At 45.1% G+C, this 18,587-nt stretch overlaps 1 protein-coding gene across 3 annotated transcripts in view; it reads left to right on the top strand.

The window, feature by feature from the left end:
* The first annotated feature begins 9,440 nt into the window (after positions 1 to 9,440).
* LOC128686103 (low density lipoprotein receptor adapter protein 1) overlaps positions 9,441 to 18,587 on the top strand; it is a 66,303-nt gene continuing 57,156 nt past the window's right edge. Inside the window, exon 1 of one of the 3 annotated variants that reach the window (XM_053772779.2) lies at positions 9,441 to 9,519. Coding sequence is in view for 2 of the 3 variants with exons in the window: in XM_053772775.2 (XP_053628750.2) it covers positions 14,544 to 14,594 (51 nt within the window). In the remaining variant the exon portion in view is untranslated. Of the gene's footprint in view, positions 9,520 to 14,322; positions 14,371 to 14,528; positions 14,595 to 18,587 lie in introns of those variants that run through there. The other 2 variants (XM_053772777.2, XM_053772775.2) reach the window with 2 other exon arrangements.

Raw genomic sequence — 18,587 nt, 5'->3', positions numbered from 1 at the left:
GTTCGCCGCCCCTGTTTGCTCCGTCCCTTTTCTCTTCGCCTACTTTCCCTCTTGTCTTCCCTTCAGTTACCACCTTTATATGTTCATGTAGCATCTCACTTTTCCCTACCCCCCTGGGAAGTTCCAGCTGTTCGGGTCTGTTCTTTCTCACTCCCTTGCTCGAAAGCTCAACTGCCTACGGTGGCTTCCCGCTCTCTTTTTCTTGATCACTTCCACTCTCACTCTCATGCCACCGCTGTGTACACAGATGGCTCTAAGTCTTCAGACGGCGTCGGATTCGCAGCAGTGTTTCCGGACAGCGTCGTACGAGGGCATTTACTATCTTCAGCTAGCATTTTTACTGCTGAACTGTATGCCATTCTTGCAGCACTTATTCGTATCGCATCTATGCCTGTGTCATCATTTGTAGTAGTCTCAGACTCCCTTAGTGCTCTACAGGCTATACGAAAATTTGATACATCTCATCCCCTAGTTCTCCGTATCCAACTTTGGCTACGCCGTATCTCTACCAAACATAAAGATATTGTTTTTTGTTGGGTCCCTGGTCATGTCGACGTACAGGGCAATGAACAGGCAGACACTGCTGCGCGGTCAGCAGTATATGACCTACCAATTTCCTATCGAGGTGTTCCATTTCTGGACTATTTTGCTGCAATAGCTACCCACCTTCGCACCCGTTGGCAACAACGTTGGTCAACTCTGCTCGGTAACAAACTTCATTCTATTAAACCGAGCATAGGTTACTGGCCGTCTTCTTGTCATCAGTGCCGAGGTTGGGAGACCACTCTCTCCCGCCTTCGCATTGGCCACACTCGTCTTACTCATGGGTATCTCATGGAGAGGCACCCTGTTCCTCTCTGTGAGCAGTGTCAAGTTCCAGTATCGATTAGCCACATTCTGTTAGACTGCCCTCTCTATCAACGAGCACGCAGAATTTACCTCCAACGTCGTCTTCGTTCTCCTACTCTCTCTTTACCTTCCCTTCTTGCTGATGGACCCTCCTTTAATCCTGACTCTCTCATTGACTTCTTGACAACGACTGATTTACTCCACAAACTCTGATGATACTTTTCGCACTCCCCTCAGCCCTTTCTGGTTCAGTCTCTTGCTGCCCTTTACCCTTTCACCATCCACTGCCCCGCTGTTATCCGTAACCTGTTGCTCATCCATCTCCCTTTTGCCACCTGATGCCCTCGCTTCCTTCCTGCCCTGCAGCGCTGTATAGTCCTTGTGGCTTAGCGCTTCTTTTTTTGATTATAATAATAATAATCTTGATTTAGGGAATTGAATCTGTGCTCCAGTTCCCCGAATTAAGCCTGAATGCCTTCCACATCCTCCCCTGGGCGCTGTATAATCCTACGGGTTTAGCGCTTCCCCCTTGATTATAATAATAATGGAGGTGTCAGGGTGACCTTGTCTGGAGGTGGATGATGGCAGCCCAGCTGACGTGGAGGCCTAGAGATGGACAAGAAGGATTTCACCGTTGCTGTTCTCAATGGCTCCTGCACTTAGCTCTTAGGGAACGTTCCTAGGTTACTTGGGTACCTTATGATGGCACAGGCACGACTGTTGGAAAAATTCCAAATGACAGACACTGCCCCACAGCAATCAGCTTACTGTCCGCCCCAACTTGTTACGCAGTAACACCCACATGCTTAGTTAGCAACCTCTCAAAGGAGGTTCCTTGACGCTGGTGAGGGGCTCTTGATCTAGGGAATTGGATCTGTGCTAAGGTTCCCTGAATACCTTTCATCCCCCCACATGCGCTGTATAATCCTACGGGTTTAGCGCTCCACCATTATAATAATAATAATGCTTCAGGCAAAGACAAATAGGTGATAACCGAACAAAAAGAAAATTACGCTAAGCAAAAAATAAAATAAATACGGCACCCATTCTTAAATAACTATAAAATAAACAGTAAAATGGATGACGTAGATGCACTAAGTACTCACTGAACAGGATGGATGATCAGAGAGAAACATGTCTGTCCAAGCTATGAAGGCAAAGTCTGTATAGTCCTTGTGGCTTAGCGCTTCTTTTTGATTATAATAATAATAATAATGAAGGCAAAGTGAGAAACTGATCTGAAATAAGCTAGAATCACACGGAACATGACTAAACTCAGGTCCAGAGATGGCGCTGGCAGATGAGGTTCACAAAAGAAAACTGGTAAATCCAACCAGTGATCTACCACATTGCCATTATACAAGAACTAAACTGGTTTAAAAAATATTGAGGCTTTTCCTTTTACATCTATTGCATGGGGAATGAGTTGCATTCAAGTAATTTCCAATGAAAAAGAGGGTAAGTCCAGTTCCTTGGATCAAGAGCTCATCAGCATCAAGGCACCTGTGGAAAAAGACACTTAATGTACAGTTCAGGCCATTTATTAAAGGAAACGTTTTGCCACGAGTGGCTTCTTCAGTCCTAATACAGAGAAAACTAAGAAAACATTTATATATATAGTGGCAGGAGTCAGGTGAGGTGACGCGTGGGTAGAGGTGGTAGTAGTAGTAGTAGTAATGGAACTAAGGAGGTGAGGCAAGAGAGGACCTGCTGGCATCAAGTAACACCAGTTCCCAGGATGGGTAATATCCTCTTGCTTAGTAATTTTGAAATACTGTGCTGTATAGCCCTTGTGGCTTAGCGCTTCTTTTTGATTATAATAATAATTTGAAATACTGTAACTACTGGATTTTTGCTTTATAGTGTTACTGACAGAAATTAGTGCAACTTCAATGCATTTTCTCCGTCTTAAGTCGTCTTCTTTAATAACTAGTTTAGCTTCATTGAATTTCATGAGGTGTCCAACATGTTGAACACATGCGTTTTTGCGGTCAACATTTCTGCAAGCATTTTTGTGTTCTGCTATCCTAATGTCCAGAGTTCTGGCTGTTTCCCCTACATATACTTTGTCACACACCCCACATGGTATAGTGTAGATTCCTGCACTTGTGCCAGAATCATGCTTGGGTTTTTGTATCAGGTTCCTAATAGTAGTTGAAGAGCTGGTAGATATTTTAGCCAGTTTTCTGTCAAACATTTTTGAAACATCAGTGGCAACGTTGCTGACCGGTAAAACGATGTAACTTGGAGGCTTTTCTTCAATTTGATAGGTGTTGGTCTTGCTGAGGATGCATGTCGCACGTTTCCTGCAGTCACGTATGAAGTGTAGGGAAAAGTGTAGTGAACTAAAAGAGTTGGTGATGTATGTACATTCTTCTTCGAGGAACTGTGGACTGGAAATTCTGTAGGCTCTCAGAAAGAAGCCAATAACTACCCCTCTTTTAGTTCTTGTGTCATGGTGAGAGAAGAAATGTAGAAGATCGTTTTTGTAGGTAGGCTTCCGGTAGACTTTAAAAGAAAGTTTGTTTTCCCCTGTGTGTAAGAGAACGTCGAAAAAAGGTAATTGGTTGTCCTCCTCCTCTAGTGTAAATTTAATAGTAGGTTCCAGAGTGTTGATGGTGTTGAGGATGCCCCGTACGTCAAGATTTTTGGGTACATAAGTGTGTTTTTTCACATCTTGTCGGTATCACCATACCATTTCCTCATCAAGGCACCTCTTTTGAGGGGATCTTTTCATGCATAAAATTAACAAATTAGCAGCTACACAGCCCTATAACAATCCTAACCTATGTTTCGCGAGATACCTATTATTATTATCTATTATTATAGGGGAACGCTAAACCCAAATGATTATACAAGAGGGTAATATTTAATAAGGTTAGCGATGGTGTCCATAGTTTTTATTACTGTGAAATAACACTCTTATATACAGTTCAGGACATTAAAGGAAACGTTTCGCCACGAGTGGTTTCTTTATTATTGAATATTAAAATGGTATAAAATACCGACAGGTTGTTAGGTAAGACACATATGCAGCAGTGGAGAAAAGTTTCTTTTAATAAATGTCCTGAGCGATACATGTCTTTTTCTTCATCTAGTCGTATCACTATATCATTACATGTACTTTGATTGTTGTTCAGTACAGAACGTTGTGGAGGCACCAGACGCTAGTTCACACGACTGGTGACAAAAAGATGGAAGGGGGAACTAATCTCACCAACCAATGAACTCTTCTTTATGATATTCTCACCAGTTAGTCTTTTATGCCGGGGGATATGATACAATATACTATTATACCAAATTATAATTAAGTATTTGAGATGTACTAAAGTAATCAGGAAATAATTTGTTTTCACTGTTGGGTTATGTCTGAATAATGTAATTTATGTGTTTATTACGTCGTCAAGACCATTGTAAAAATATATATTGTGGAAAATACTGTATATTTTCCGGAAATACGGTAATTTATATGTAAATAGATGCCCTATATTGTATTTTTAAAAGAAGTATGTTATCGAAAATGGGAAACTGGAAGCTGCGCCTGCGCAGAAAGAGACTCGCCATCTTGGTTTTGAATTTTGTACAAACGTTGGTGTAATGGGAAGAATTTTTCGTGCTCTAGAGGTTAAAATTGTGTTGACACCTCTCAAATAGGAGGCGAAATTGGTGGATGTGCATTCCTGCATAACTTGAGATATCAGACGACTGGACAAGACAGCTCCAGGAACCTCAGATAAGCTCTCTAGATTTGTGTGTAATTCTGGCCAGCATTATTTTCATAGATTTAGTTAGAGTGAGGTTTTCTGAGTATGATACACATTAATCTCCAGTCAAATTGGTGAGTGATATTAAGATATATTTTCCTTCTGTTATGTAATTGTGTTATGTGTTCTGTTATGTAATGATAAATTATGTAGAACAGGACGATAATAAACTGTGCACGATTAGGGTCACAAGTGACATGGTCCTTAGGCAAATAGATAAATTAAAACCTAACAAATCCCCAGGCCCTGATGAACTGTATGCAAGGGTTCTAAAGGAATGTAAAGAGGAGCTTAGCACACCTTTGGCTAATCTTTTCAACATATCACTACAAACTGGCATGGTGCCAGATAAGTGGAAAATGGCAAATGTGATACCTATTTTCAAAACAGGTGACAGGTCCTTAGCTTCGAACTATAGACCAATAAGCCTAACCTCCATAGTGGGAAAATTTATGGAATCTATAATTGCCGAGGCAGTTCGTAGCCACCTTGAAAAGCATAAATTAATCAACGAATCTCAGCATGGTTTTACAAAGGGGCGTTCCTGCCTTACGAATTTATTAACTTTTTTCACTAAGGTATTTGAGGAGGTAGATCATGGTAATGAATATGATATTGTGTATATGGACTTCAGTAAGGCTTTTGACAGGGTCCCACATCAGAGACTATTGAGGAAAATTAAAGCACATGGAATAGGAGGAGAAATTTTTTCCTGGATAGAGGCATGGTTGACAAATAGGCAGCAGAGAGTTTGCATAAATGGGGAGAAATCAGAGTGGGGAAGCGTCACGAGCGGTGTTCCACAGGGGTCAGTGTTGGGCCCCCTGCTGTTCACAATCTACATAAACGACATAGATGAGGGCATAAAGAGCGACATCGGCAAGTTTGCCGATGACACCAAAATAGGCCGTCGAATTCATTCTGACGAGGACATTCGAGCACTCCAGGAAGATTTGAATAGACTGATGCAGTGGTCGGAGAAGTGGCAGATGCAGTTTAATATAGACAAATGCAAAGTTCTAAATGTTGGACAGGACAATAACCATGCCACATATAATCTAAATAATGTAGATCTTAATATTACGGATTGCAAAAAAGATTTAGGAGTTCTGGTTAGCAGTAATCTGAAACCAAGACAACAGTGCATAAGTGTTCGCAATAAAGCTAATAGAATCCTTGGCTTCATATCAAGAAGCATAAATAATAGGAGTCCTCAGGTTGTTCTTCAACTCTATACATCCTTGGTTAGGCCTCATTTAGATTATGCTGCACAGTTTTGGTCACCATATTACAGAATGGATATAAATTCTCTGGAAAATGTACAAAGGAGGATGACAAAGTTGATCCCATGTATCAGAAACCTTCCCTATGAGGATAGACTAAGGGCCCTGAATCTGCACTCTCTAGAAAGACGTAGAATTAGGGGGGATATGATTGAGGTGTATAAATGGAAGACAGGAATAAATAAAGGGGATGTAAATAGTGTGCTGAAAATATCTAGCCTAGACAGGACTCGCAACAATGGTTTTAAGTTGGAAAAATTCAGATTCAGGAAGGATATAGGAAAGTACTGGTTTGGTAATAGAGTTGTGGATGAGTGGAACAAACTCCCGAGTACAGTTATAGAGGCCAGAACGTTGTGTAGCTTTAAAAATAGGTTGGATAAATACATGAGTGGATGTGGGTCGGTGTGAGTTGGACCTGATAGCTTGTGCTACCAGGTCGGTTGCCGTGTTCCTCCCTTAAGTCAATGTGACCTGACCTGACTAGGTTGGGCGCATTGGCTTAAGCCGGTAGGAGACTTGGACCTGCCTCGCATGGGCCAGTAGGCCTTCTGCAGTGCTCCTTCGTTCTTATGTTCTTATATAACCATTTATTATTTTTAATATACAGTCCACAAATTTATATATTTACCAGTATTCCTGGTGTTTGTATATTTCATTTAATTAATAGGTCCAGAGCAACTTGTGGTTATGAGAGTGGTAGGTATCGAAGGGGGACATTTTTTGCGACCTGGGTGTCCCAAACTCCTATTTGTCTATGTAACATTGATAAATAATAATTATCTTTGTTATCATTTACTGTTATGTACATAATTAGTTACATTCAGATAAATGCAATTTTCCACATATATCATGATCCAAGGAATTTAAGCTATTCTCTCTTGTCCTGGATTAAATCTGATTACCACCAACTCCTCAGGCGCTGTATGTCCTCTACGGGTTTAGTGCTCATCTTGGAATGTAATGATGGGTTACCTGGATACCTGGAGGTTATTCCGGGGATCAACGCCCCCGCGGCCCGGTCCATGACCAGGCCTCCCGATGGATCAGGGCCTAATCAACTAGGCTGTTACTGCTGGCCGCACGCAGTCCAACGTACGAGCCACAGCCCGGCTGATCCGGCACTGACTTTAGGTATCTGTCCAGCTCTCTCTTGAAGGCAGCCAGGGGTTTATTGGCAATTCCCCTAATGCTTGATGGGAGGCTGTTAAACAGTTTTGGGCCCCGGACACTTACGGTGTTTTCCCTTAGTGTACCAATGGCGCCCCTACTTTTTATTGGGGGCATTTTGCATCACCTGCCCAGTCTTTTACTTTCGTAGGGAGTGATTTCTGTGTGCAGATTTGGGACCATTCCTTCCAAGATTTTCCAAGTGTAGATTATGATATATCTCTCCCTCCTGCGTTCCAACGAGTACAAGTCAAGTGCTTCCAAGCGTTCCCAGTAGTTAAGGTGCTTGACAGAACTTGTACGTGCAGTAAAGGATCTCCCAGGTGCTGTATGACCCCAGGTGTTGTATGGCCCCAGGTGTTGTGTGGCCCCAGGTGCTGTATGACCCCAGGTGTTGTATGGCCCCAGGTGCTGTATGGCCCCAGGTGCTGTATGACCCCAGGTGTTGTATGGCCCCAGGTGTTGTATGACCCCAGGTGCTGTATGACCCCATTTGTTGTATGACATTAGGTGCTGTATGACCCCAGGTGTTGTATGGCCCCAGGTGCTGTATGACCCCAGGTGTTGTATGACTCCAGGTGCTGTATGACCAGGTGCTGTATGGCCTCTGGTGCTGTATGGCCCCAGGTGCTGTATGACCCCAGGTGTTGTATGACGCCAAGTGTTGTATGGCCCCAGGTGCTGCATGACCCCAGGTGTTGTATGGCCCCAGGTGTTGTATGGCCCCAGGTGTTGTATGGCCGCAAGTGCTGCATGACCCCAGGTGTATGGCCCCAGGTGTTGTATGGCCCCAAGTGCTGTATGACCCCAGGTGCTGTATAACCCCAGGTGTTGTATACCCCAGGTGCTGTATGATCCCAGGTGCTGTATGGCCCCAGGTGCTGTATGGCCCCAGGTGCTGTATAACCCCAGGTGCTGTATGGCCCCAGGTGCTGTATGACCCCAGGTGTTGTATGGCCCCAGGTGCTGTATGGCCCCAGGTGCTGTATGACCCCAGGTGTTGTATGGCCCCAGGTGTTGCATGACCCCAGGTGCTGTATGACCCCAGGTGTTGTATGGCCCCAGGTGCTGTATGGCCCCAGGTGCTGTATAACCCCAGGTGCTGTATGACCCCAGGTGTTGTATGGCCCCAGGTGTTGTATGACCCCAGGTGCTGTATGACCCCATTTTTTGCATGACCCTAGGTGCTGTATGACCCCAGGTGTTGTATGGCCCCAGGTGCTGTATGACCCCAGGTGTTGTATGACTCCAGGTGCTGTATGACCCCAGGTGCTGTATGGCCCCAGGCACTATGGCCCCAGGTGCTGTATGACCTCAGGTGCTGTATGGCCCCAGGTGCTGTATGGCCCCAGGTGCTGTATGACCCCAGGTGCTGTATGGCCCCAGGTGATGTATGACCCCAGGTGATGTATGGCCCCAGGTGCTGTATGATCCCAGGTGCTGTATGGCCCCAGGTGCTGTATGACCCCAGGTGCTGTATGACCCCAGGTGCTGTATTGCCCCAGGTGCTGTATGGCCCTAGGTGGTGTATGATCCCAGGTGCTGTATGACCCCAGGTGCTGTATGGCCTCAGGTGCTTTATGACCCCAGGTGCTGTATGGCCCCAGGTGCTGTATGGCCCCAGGTGCTGTATGACCCCAGGTGCTGTATGGCCCCAGGTGTTGTATGGCCCCAGGTGCTGTATGGCCCCAGGTGCTGTATGACCCCAGGTGCTGTATGACCCCAGGTGCTGTATGGCCCCAGGTGCTGTATGGCCCCAGGTGTTGTATGGCCCCAGGTGCTGTATGACCCCAGGTGCTGTATGACCCCATGTGCTGTATGGCCCCAGGTGCTGTATGACCCCAGGTGCTGTATGGCCCCAGGTGTTGTATGGCCCCAGGTGCTGTATGGCCCCAGGTGCTGTATGACCCCAATGAGTTAGTGTCTCCATGTGAATATAAAAAAAATATAACTCATTCGAATGACGTAGTAGTCAGCTAAGATAAAGATTTATTCAGTAAATCTACCAGTGGTTTCAGAGTGAGACAATAATTTAAACTTATACAATTATTTTGGAGACATATGGATGTTACAGACACATCTGTGATACATTACGTAGCTTTAATCTAAGAAAACCCAATAAAAACAAACAACTTGTCTTATTTCCAGCACTGCGGTTAACATTCGATTCAAATTCAAATTTTTATTTCTACAAGATACAGTTTTTTTTTGTATATGTAGAAGCCTATGGTTATGCAGAGCATTTCTGGCAAGCTTAAATCTAACTTAAGACTACACGACAACACACATCATATGTAAGTATATAATGATATTAAAGTGTGACAATAACATTGAATATGTTATGAATGTATGTGTAAGTAGATAAGATAAGGTGGTGAAATCTTGGAGGTAAGTGAGCAGTATCTTGGCAGGCGAGACACTCATCACCACTCACTCACTCACTCATCTTACAGGTAATTACCTATGTAGGTACATCCTACTCAGGTTTATAACTCCACAATGGAGACTAGTGTTAGTAGCATCACATGTCACAAGGGTCGCTCCACAAGTGTTATCATCTTGTAAATAATTATTCTTGCTTGGATCTGCGTCTTCAGTCTGAGTCTGTGGTTTAGTTACCGTTTTGTGAAAGGCGCTTGTCGATAGTGTCTCAACCATAAATGGTTATAACTATAACCATTAATTTTTAAAGGGGTGGACCGGTAAGCCAGCGGAAGGCCTCGGTCAGATGACCGAGGGTCGTCTGACCGATGACAGGGAGTCATCATCTGACTAAGACCCGCGTCAGGAAACACCTAACTTGTCTATAACACACTTGGCCTGTTCAGTGTTTGTATGTGTGTGTGTGCAGGCCTGTGTATATGTATGCTTACGTGCACTTATGTATACGTGCACATATTTACGTGTGTTTATGTATACATATGTATACGTATATGATAAAACGAGACTAAAGCTGAACCCGGTCACTGTTAGAGAATCACCTGACGATACTTGGCTGATGATTCGTGTATGTGTGTGTACTCACCTGTTTGTGGTTGCAGGGGTCGAGACTCAGCTCCTGGCCCCGCCTCTTCGCTGGTCGTCACTAGGTCCACTCTCTCCCTGCTCCATGAGCTTTATCATACCTCTTCTTAAAGCTATGTATGGATTCTGCTTCCACTACATCACGCTCCAGATTGTTCCACTTCCTGACAACTCTATGGCTGAAGAAATACTTCCTAACATCCCTGTGACTCATCTGAGTTTTCAACTTCCAGTTGTGACCTCTTGTTGTTGTGTCATATTTGTGAAATATTCTGTCCCTATCCACCCTGTCAATTCCTCTCACCTCTCAGGGGGCATGATAATGTCGTTATCATGTCCCCTCTATTCCCCCTGTCCTCCAGTGTCATCAGGTTGAGTTCCCTTAACCTCTCCTCGTAGGACATACCTCTTAGCTCCGCGACTAGTCTTGTGTGTGTGTACTCACCTAATTGTGGTTGCAGGTGTCGAGACTCAGCTCCTGGCCCCGCCTCTTCACTGACCGCTACTGGGTCCTCCCTCTCCCTGCTCCATGAGCTTTATCATACCTTGTCTTAAAACTATGTATGGTTCCTACCTCCACTACATCGCTTGCCAGACTATTCCGCTTCCAAACAACTCTGTGGCTGAAAGTTAAGACACTTGTGCAACATCTGGTTATCTTTATTTTAAACGTTTCGCCATCCAGTGGCTTTATCAATAAAAATTCTTGAATGGCAAAACGTTTAAAATAAAGATAACCAGATGTTGCACAAGTGTCTTAACTTTCATCTTGTCCGTATTGTAAACCTGGCTTGCACAACTCTGTGGCTGAAGAAATACTTCCTAACATCCTTTTGACTCATCTGTGTGTTTGTGTGTGTGTGTGTGTGTGTGTGTGTTTGTGTGTGTGTGTGTGTGTACTCACCTAGTTGTACTCACCTAGTTGAGGTTGCGGGGGTCGAGTCCGAGCTCCTGGCCCCGCCTCTTCACTGATCGCTACTAGGTCACTCTCCCTGAGCCGTGAGCTTTATCATACCTCTGCTTAAAGCTATGTATGGATCCTGCCTCCACTACATCGCTTCCCAAACTATTCCACTTACTGACTACTCTGTGGCTGAAGAAATACTTCCTAACATCCCTGTGATTCATCTGTGTGTGTGTGTGTGTGTGTGTGTGTGTGTGTGTGTGTGTGTGTGTGTGTGTGTGTGTGTGTGTGTGTGTTTGTGTGTGTGTGTGTGTGTGTGTGTTTGTGTGTGTGTGTGTGTGTGTGTGTGTGTGTGTGTGTGTGTGTGTGTGTGTGTGTGTGTGTTTGTGTGTGTGTGTGTGTGTTTGTGTGTGTGTGTGTGTGTGTGTGTGTTTGTGTGTGTGTGTGTTTGTGTGTGTGTGTGTGTGTGTGTGTGTGTGTGTGTGTGTGTTTGTGTGTGTGTGTGTTTGTGTGTGTGTGTAGGGGGCATGTTAAATTCTTAATTAAAGTGAATCTGCCAACACACAGCTAAGACCGGTTGTTACTTCAAGCACGAGCTGTTACCCCACACATCAGCTGTTACCCCACACACCAGCTGTTACCCCACACTCCAGCTGTTACCCCACACACCAGCTGTTACAATAATAATAAACTACGTAGTTTAAAATTATCTTCACAACGGCAGTATTAATCTTCCAACTAAATTACTGACCTGTCAACCGGAATACTGACCTGTCAACCTGAATACTGACCTGTCAACCTGAATACTGACCTGTCAACCTGAATACTGACCTGTCAACCGGAATACTGACCTGTCAACCTGAATACTGACCTGTCAACCTGAATACTGACCTGTCAACCTGAATACTGACCTGTCAACTGGAATACTGACCTGTCAACCGGAATACTGACCTGTCAACCGGAATACTGACCTGTCAACCGGAATACTGACCTGTCAACCTGAATACTGACCTGTCAACCTGAATACTGACCTGTCAACCTGAATACTGACCTGTCAACCTGAATACTGACCTGTCAACTGGAATACTGACCTGTCAACCGGAATACTGACCTGTCAACCGGAATACTGACCTGTCAACCGGAATACTGACCTGTCAACCGGAATACTGACCTGTCAACCGGAATACTGACCTGTCAACCTGAATACTGACCTGTCAACCTGAATACTGACCTGTCAACCTGAATACTGACCTGTCAACCTGAATACTGACCTGTCAACTGGAATACTGACCTGTCTACCGGAATACTGACCTGTCAACCGGAATACTGACCTGTCAACCGGAATACTGACCTGTCAACCGGAATACTGACCTGTCAACCTGAATACTGACCTGTCAACCTGAATACTGACCTGTCAACCGGAATACTGACCTGTCAACCGGGATACTGGCCTGTCAACCGGAATACTGACCTGTCAACCGGAATACTGACCTGTCAACCGGAATACTGACCTGTCAACCGGAATACTGACCTGTCAACCTGAATACTGACCTGTCAACCGGAATACTGACCTGTCAACCGGAATACTGACCTGTCAACCGGAATACTGACCTGCCAACCGGGATACTGGCCTGTCAACCGGAATACTGACCTGTCAACTGGAATACTGACCTGTCAACCTGAATACTGACCTGTCAACCGGAATACTGACCTGTCAACCGGGATACTGGCCTGTCAACCGGAATACTGACCTGTCAACCGGAATACTGACCTGTCAACCGGAATACTGACCTGTCAACCGGAATACTGACCTGTCAACCGGAATACTGACCTGTCAACCTGAATACTGACCTGTCAACCTGAATACTGACCTGTCAACCTGAATACTGACCTGTCAACCGGAATACTGACCTGTCAACCGGGATACTGACCTGTCAACCGGAATACTGACCTGTCAACCGGAATACTGACCTGTCAACCGGAATACTGACCTGTCAACCTGAATACTGACCTGTCAACCGGAATACTGACCTGTCAACCTGAATACTGGCCTGTCAACCGGAATACTGACCTGTCAACCGGAATACTGACCTGTCAACTGGAATATTTTACTGCTGCTGATGATACAGTTTAATAGTCATTTTTGGTCCGTATCTCTTCTTCCTTCCTTCATTTCATTCTTCATTCCTTCGTTTCATTCTTCCTTCCCTCACTCCATTCTTCCTTACTTCCTTCACTTCATTCTTCCTCACTTCCTCTCTCTCCCTTCCTTGGCCACTATTTATTTCCTCACTTCCTTGACCTTCTCTTATTGCTTCACTTCCCTCTCACCCTCACAAATTTCTCCCTCATTTGCTCCCTCGTCTTCATCACCACCACCAGCCAGTTGGTGGTGGTGATGGTAGTAGTAGTGGTGGTGGTGATAAGGTACAAGGTTATAAAGGTATAAGGTATAAGGGTATATAAGGTTATAAAGGTATAAGGTTATAAGGATATAAGGGTATAAGGTTTATAAATCACTACTTAACAGCTAATGAGAATGAGAAGATTGTCTTAGAACTGCTGGCAGATGACATGTGTATCTATCTACCTGACCTCCACCCTCTTACTGACTCGAAAATAGTGGGTATCCATCAGGTCAACTCAGGTGACGCAGTGGGCCGTGACCCACGAGGTCAACTTAGGTGACGCAGTGGACAGTGACCCACGAGGTCAACTCAGGTGACGCAGTGGGCAGTGACTCAGGAGGTCAACTTAGGTGACGCAGTGGGCCGTGACTCAGGAGGTCAACTTATGTGACGCAGTGGGCCGTGACCCACGAGGTCAACTTAGGTGACGCAGTGGGCCGTGATCCACGAGGTCAACTTAGGTGACGCAGTGGGCAGTGACCTCATCCCAGTTGACAGATTTAAACCACAAAAATAACTCTTATCTATGCATTATTACCACATCAACTATATTTATATAATTCACAATGCCACTGTTAGTGTGCATTACTTTTATATGATGATACAATGATAAAAATAAAGAAATACGTAAATATGAACAACCATGATGGGTCACAGTGGATGAGTCACAGTTATATACATAACTGTGACTCATCCACATAACAGCCAGGAAGGCCAAATACACATTTTATCTCGGGGGGAAAATGAGGGTACTCATGGAGCCTGTGTCTTGGTTACCATCGTGTATTGTCGCATCATACACGGAAATTTATCAGTGTTAGTTGTGGTGGTGGTCGTGCTAGTGGCGGCGGTGGTGGTCATGCTAGTGGTAGCGGTGGTCGTCGTGTTAGTGGTGACGGTGGTGGTGGTGGTGGTGCTAGTGGTGAAGTAAAGTGATGGAGACGGCATCAGTGATCACCGTGGGTGGGGTAAGAATCAGGTCAGGGGAGCCTTGCTGTGGCTCCGTCTTACTTAAGAGAGAGAGAGAGAGAGAGAGAGAGAGAGAGAGAGAGAGAGAGAGATTAATTCTCCAGAGGTTTACTTCCAAGAGGTGTCCTGTTCATGTAGGTGTATGTGTTAACACTCCAGAAGACAACAATAGATGGAGTGGCAGGAGGTACAACAGGCACAGGAAGGAAGTACAACGTTCACAGTAAGGATTATTATTTTTATCAATGGGAGCAGTTCACAGTAATGTACAGTAGACAAGGGTGTCTGATGTATCGTACACACACACACACACACACACACACACACACACACACACACACACACACACACACACACACACACACACACACACACACACACACACACACACACACACACACACACACACACACACACACACACAGTAGAGCTACAAGTGGAGGGGGAAGCAGGAAAGCCAGTACGAATGAAGCCAAACTACAAGAAATGGGACTACACGGGAATGAGGAACTTCCTGAACGGGGTTCAGTGGGACAGAGAACTGGCAGGGAAGCCAGTTAATGAGATGATGGAATATGTAGCAACAATGTGCAAGGAGGCTGAGGAGAGGTTTGTACCCAAGGGTAACAGGGATAATGAAAAAGCCAGGATGAGCCCATGGTTCACCCAAAGGTGCAAGAAGGCAAAAACCAAGTGTGCTAGGGAATGGAAGAAATATAGAAGGCAAAGGACCCAGGAGAATAAGGGGAGCAGTCGTAGAGCCAGAAATGAATATGCACAGATAAGAAGGGAGGCCCAACGACAATATGAAAGTGACATAGCAGCGAAAGCCAAATCTGACCCGAAGCTGTTATACAGCCGCATCAGGAGGAAAACAACAGTCAAGGACCAGGTAATCAGGCTAAGGAAGAAAGGAGGAGAGACAACAAGAAATGACCGTGAAGTATGTGAGGAACTCAACAAGAGATTTAAAGAAGTCTTCACAGAGGAGACAGAAGGGGCTCCAGAAAGACGGAGAGGTGGGGCACACCACCAAGTGCTGGACACAGTACACACAACCGAGGAAGAAGTGAAGAGGCTTCTGAGTGAGCTAGATACCTCAAAGGCAATGGGTCCGGATAACATCTCTCCATGGGTCCTGAGAGAAGGAGCAGAGGCACTATGTGTACCCCTAACAACAATATTCAATACATCTATCGAAACCGGGAGATTGCCTGAGGCATGGAAGACAGCATATGTAGTCCCAATCTTTAAAAAAAGGAGACAGACATGAAGCACTAAACTACAGACCAGTGTCACTGACATGTATGGTATGCAAAGTCATGGAGATTATCAGGAGAAGAGTGGTGGAACACCTAGAAAGGAATGATCTCATCAACAGCAGCCAACATCGTTTCAGGGATAGGAAATCCTGTGTCACAAACCTACTGGAGTTCTATGACATGGTGACAGCAGTAAGACGAGAGAGAGGGGTGGGTGGACTGCATTTTCTTGGACTGCAAGAAGGCGTTTGACACAGTTCCACACAAGAGATGAGTGCAAAAACTGGAGGACCAAGCAGGGATAACAGGGAATGCACTACAATGGATCAGGGAATACTTGTCAGGAAGACAGCAGCGAGTCATGGTACGTGGCGAGGTGTCAGAGTGGGCACCTGTGACCAGCGGGGTCCCACAGGGGTCAGTCCTAGGACCAGTGCTGTTTCTGGTATTTGTGAACGACATGACAGAAGGAATAGACTCCGAAGTGTCCCTGTTTGCAGATGACGTGAAGTTGATGAGAAGAATTCATTCGATCGAAGACCAGGCAGAACTACAAAGGGATCTGGACAGGCTGCAGACCTGGTCCAGCAACTGGCTCCTGGAGTTCAACCTCACCAAGTGCAAAGTCATGAAGATTGGGGAAGGGTAAAGAAGACCGCAGATGGAGTACAGTCTAGGGGGCCAGGGACTACAAACCTCACTCAAGGAAAAAGATCTTGGGGTGAGTATAACACCAGGCACAACTCCTGAAGCGCACATCAACCAAATAACTGCTGCAGCATATGGGCGCCTAGCAAACCTCAGAACAGCATTCCGACATCTTAATAAGGAATCGTTCAGGACCCTGTACACCGTGTACGTTAGGCCCATATTGGAGTATACGGCACCAGTTTGGAACCCAGACCTTGCCAAGCACGTAAAGAAACTAGAGAAAGTGCAAAGGTTTGCAACAAGACTACTCCCAGAGCTAAGAGGCATGTCCTACGAGGAGAGGTTAAGGGAAATCAACCTGACGACTCTGGAGGACAGGAGAGATAGGGGGGACATGATAACGACATACAAAATACTGAGAGGAATTGACAAGGTGGACAAAGACAGGATGTTCCAGAGACTGGACACAGTAACAAGGGGACACAGTTGGAAGTTGAAGACACAGATGAATCACAGGGATGTTAGGAAGTATTTCTTCAGCCACAGAGTAGTCAGGAAGTGGAATAGTTTGGGAAGCGATGTAGTGGATGCAGGATCCATACATAGCTTTAAGCAGAGATATGATAAAGCTCACGGTTCAGGGAGAGTGACCTAGTAGCGATCAGTGAAGAGGCGGGGCCAGGAGCTTGGACTCGACCCCTGCAACCTCAACTAGGTGAGTACAGGCAGTGGAATAGCCTACAAAGTGACGTAGTGGAGGCGGGAACCATACATAGTTTTAAGACGAGGTTTGATAAAGCTCGTGGAGCAGGGAGAGAGAGGACCTAGTAGCAATCAGTAAAGAGGCGGGGCCAGGAGCTATGAATCGACCCCTGCAACCACAAATAGGCGAGTACAAACACACACACATACACAGTGTTTTCTGATATCTGACGTTCATTATCTACAGCTTGGCGTCTCCTGCCGTGATAAAACGCGCACAGCAGATTCCACAGTGCTGGATTAAAGTTTATTTGGTGTTGTAATAACAGCAACAATAGCAGATTAGCAGTGCTGGGATATAAGAACATAAGAAAGAAGGAACACTGCAGCAGGCCTACTGGCCCATGCGAGGCAGGTCCAAGTCTCCTGCCGGCTTAAGCCAATGACGTAATAACCTAGTCAGGTTAGGTCACATTCACTTAAGGAAGGAACACGGCATTAGACCTAGTAGCACAAACTAGTCAGGTCCAACTCACACCCACTCATGTATTTGTCTAACCTATTTAAAACTACACAAGGTTTTAGCTTCTATGACGGTACTCGGGAGTTTGTTCAACTCATCCACAACTCTGTTACCAAACCAGTGATTTTCTGTATCCTTCCTGAATCTGAATATAGTCCAGTTGTTGTGATAACGACTACAATAGCAGACTAGCAGTGCTAAGATATAGTCTAGTTGTTGTGAGAACAGCAACAACAGCAGACTAGCAGTGCTAAAATAGTCTAATTGTTGTGATAACAATAGCAACAGCAGATTAACCGTATAGGGACACAGTCCAAATAGTTCTGAGAGCAAGTCAGTAAGACTCGTGGCTGTGACATCACTCACAGCTCCCACACCAACCCTGCAGTGCCATCACTCACAGCTCCCACACCAACCCTGCAGTGCCATCACTCACAGCTCCCACACCAACCCTGCAGTGCCATCACTCACAGCTCCCACACCAACCCTGCAGCGACATCACTCGCGATCATGGAGTAACAGCACATAAATTGGGAGCGATAGATATAATAGAGAAAGCAAGCAAATTGAGTTATTTTTATTTTCTGACAGAGCATAGAGAGTTTTAGTTAACAGAGCAAAATCCAGCATCAGCAGAGTAAAAAGCTCAGTACCCCAAGGCACTGTCCTGGCACCTCTGCTGTTTCTTGTCCTCATACAGACACTTAAAAACACAACACTCATACCAAAATAAGCATGAATATCACCTCGGTGAACGACACGGAAAAATCGCAGATGATATAAGCAAAGTCTTCCAGTGGGTAGTGGTGACAAGTTCCAAATGCTTAGATATGGAAAGAATGAAGAACTCAAGAGCGACACTGGAGATAAAGTGCAAGATGTCCAAGCAAAACGAAAGAAATACATGATAGATCTGGGTGTAATAATATCAACTGATGTTTCTTTCAAACACTACAATAAGGCAAATCTCACTGAAAGTCAGGGAAAAAATTCGGGGTGGATAATGATTTTCAAAACAATGGAAATACCGCCACTGGTGATACTTTTCATATCACTTGTGCTCTCTCGCTCAGAGTAC

This window comes from Cherax quadricarinatus, chromosome 9 (assembly GCF_038502225.1).
Source record: "Cherax quadricarinatus isolate ZL_2023a chromosome 9, ASM3850222v1, whole genome shotgun sequence".
Lineage (NCBI taxonomy): Eukaryota > Metazoa > Arthropoda > Malacostraca > Decapoda > Parastacidae > Cherax > Cherax quadricarinatus.
This window is presented reverse-complemented; position numbering and strand designations above follow the sequence as displayed.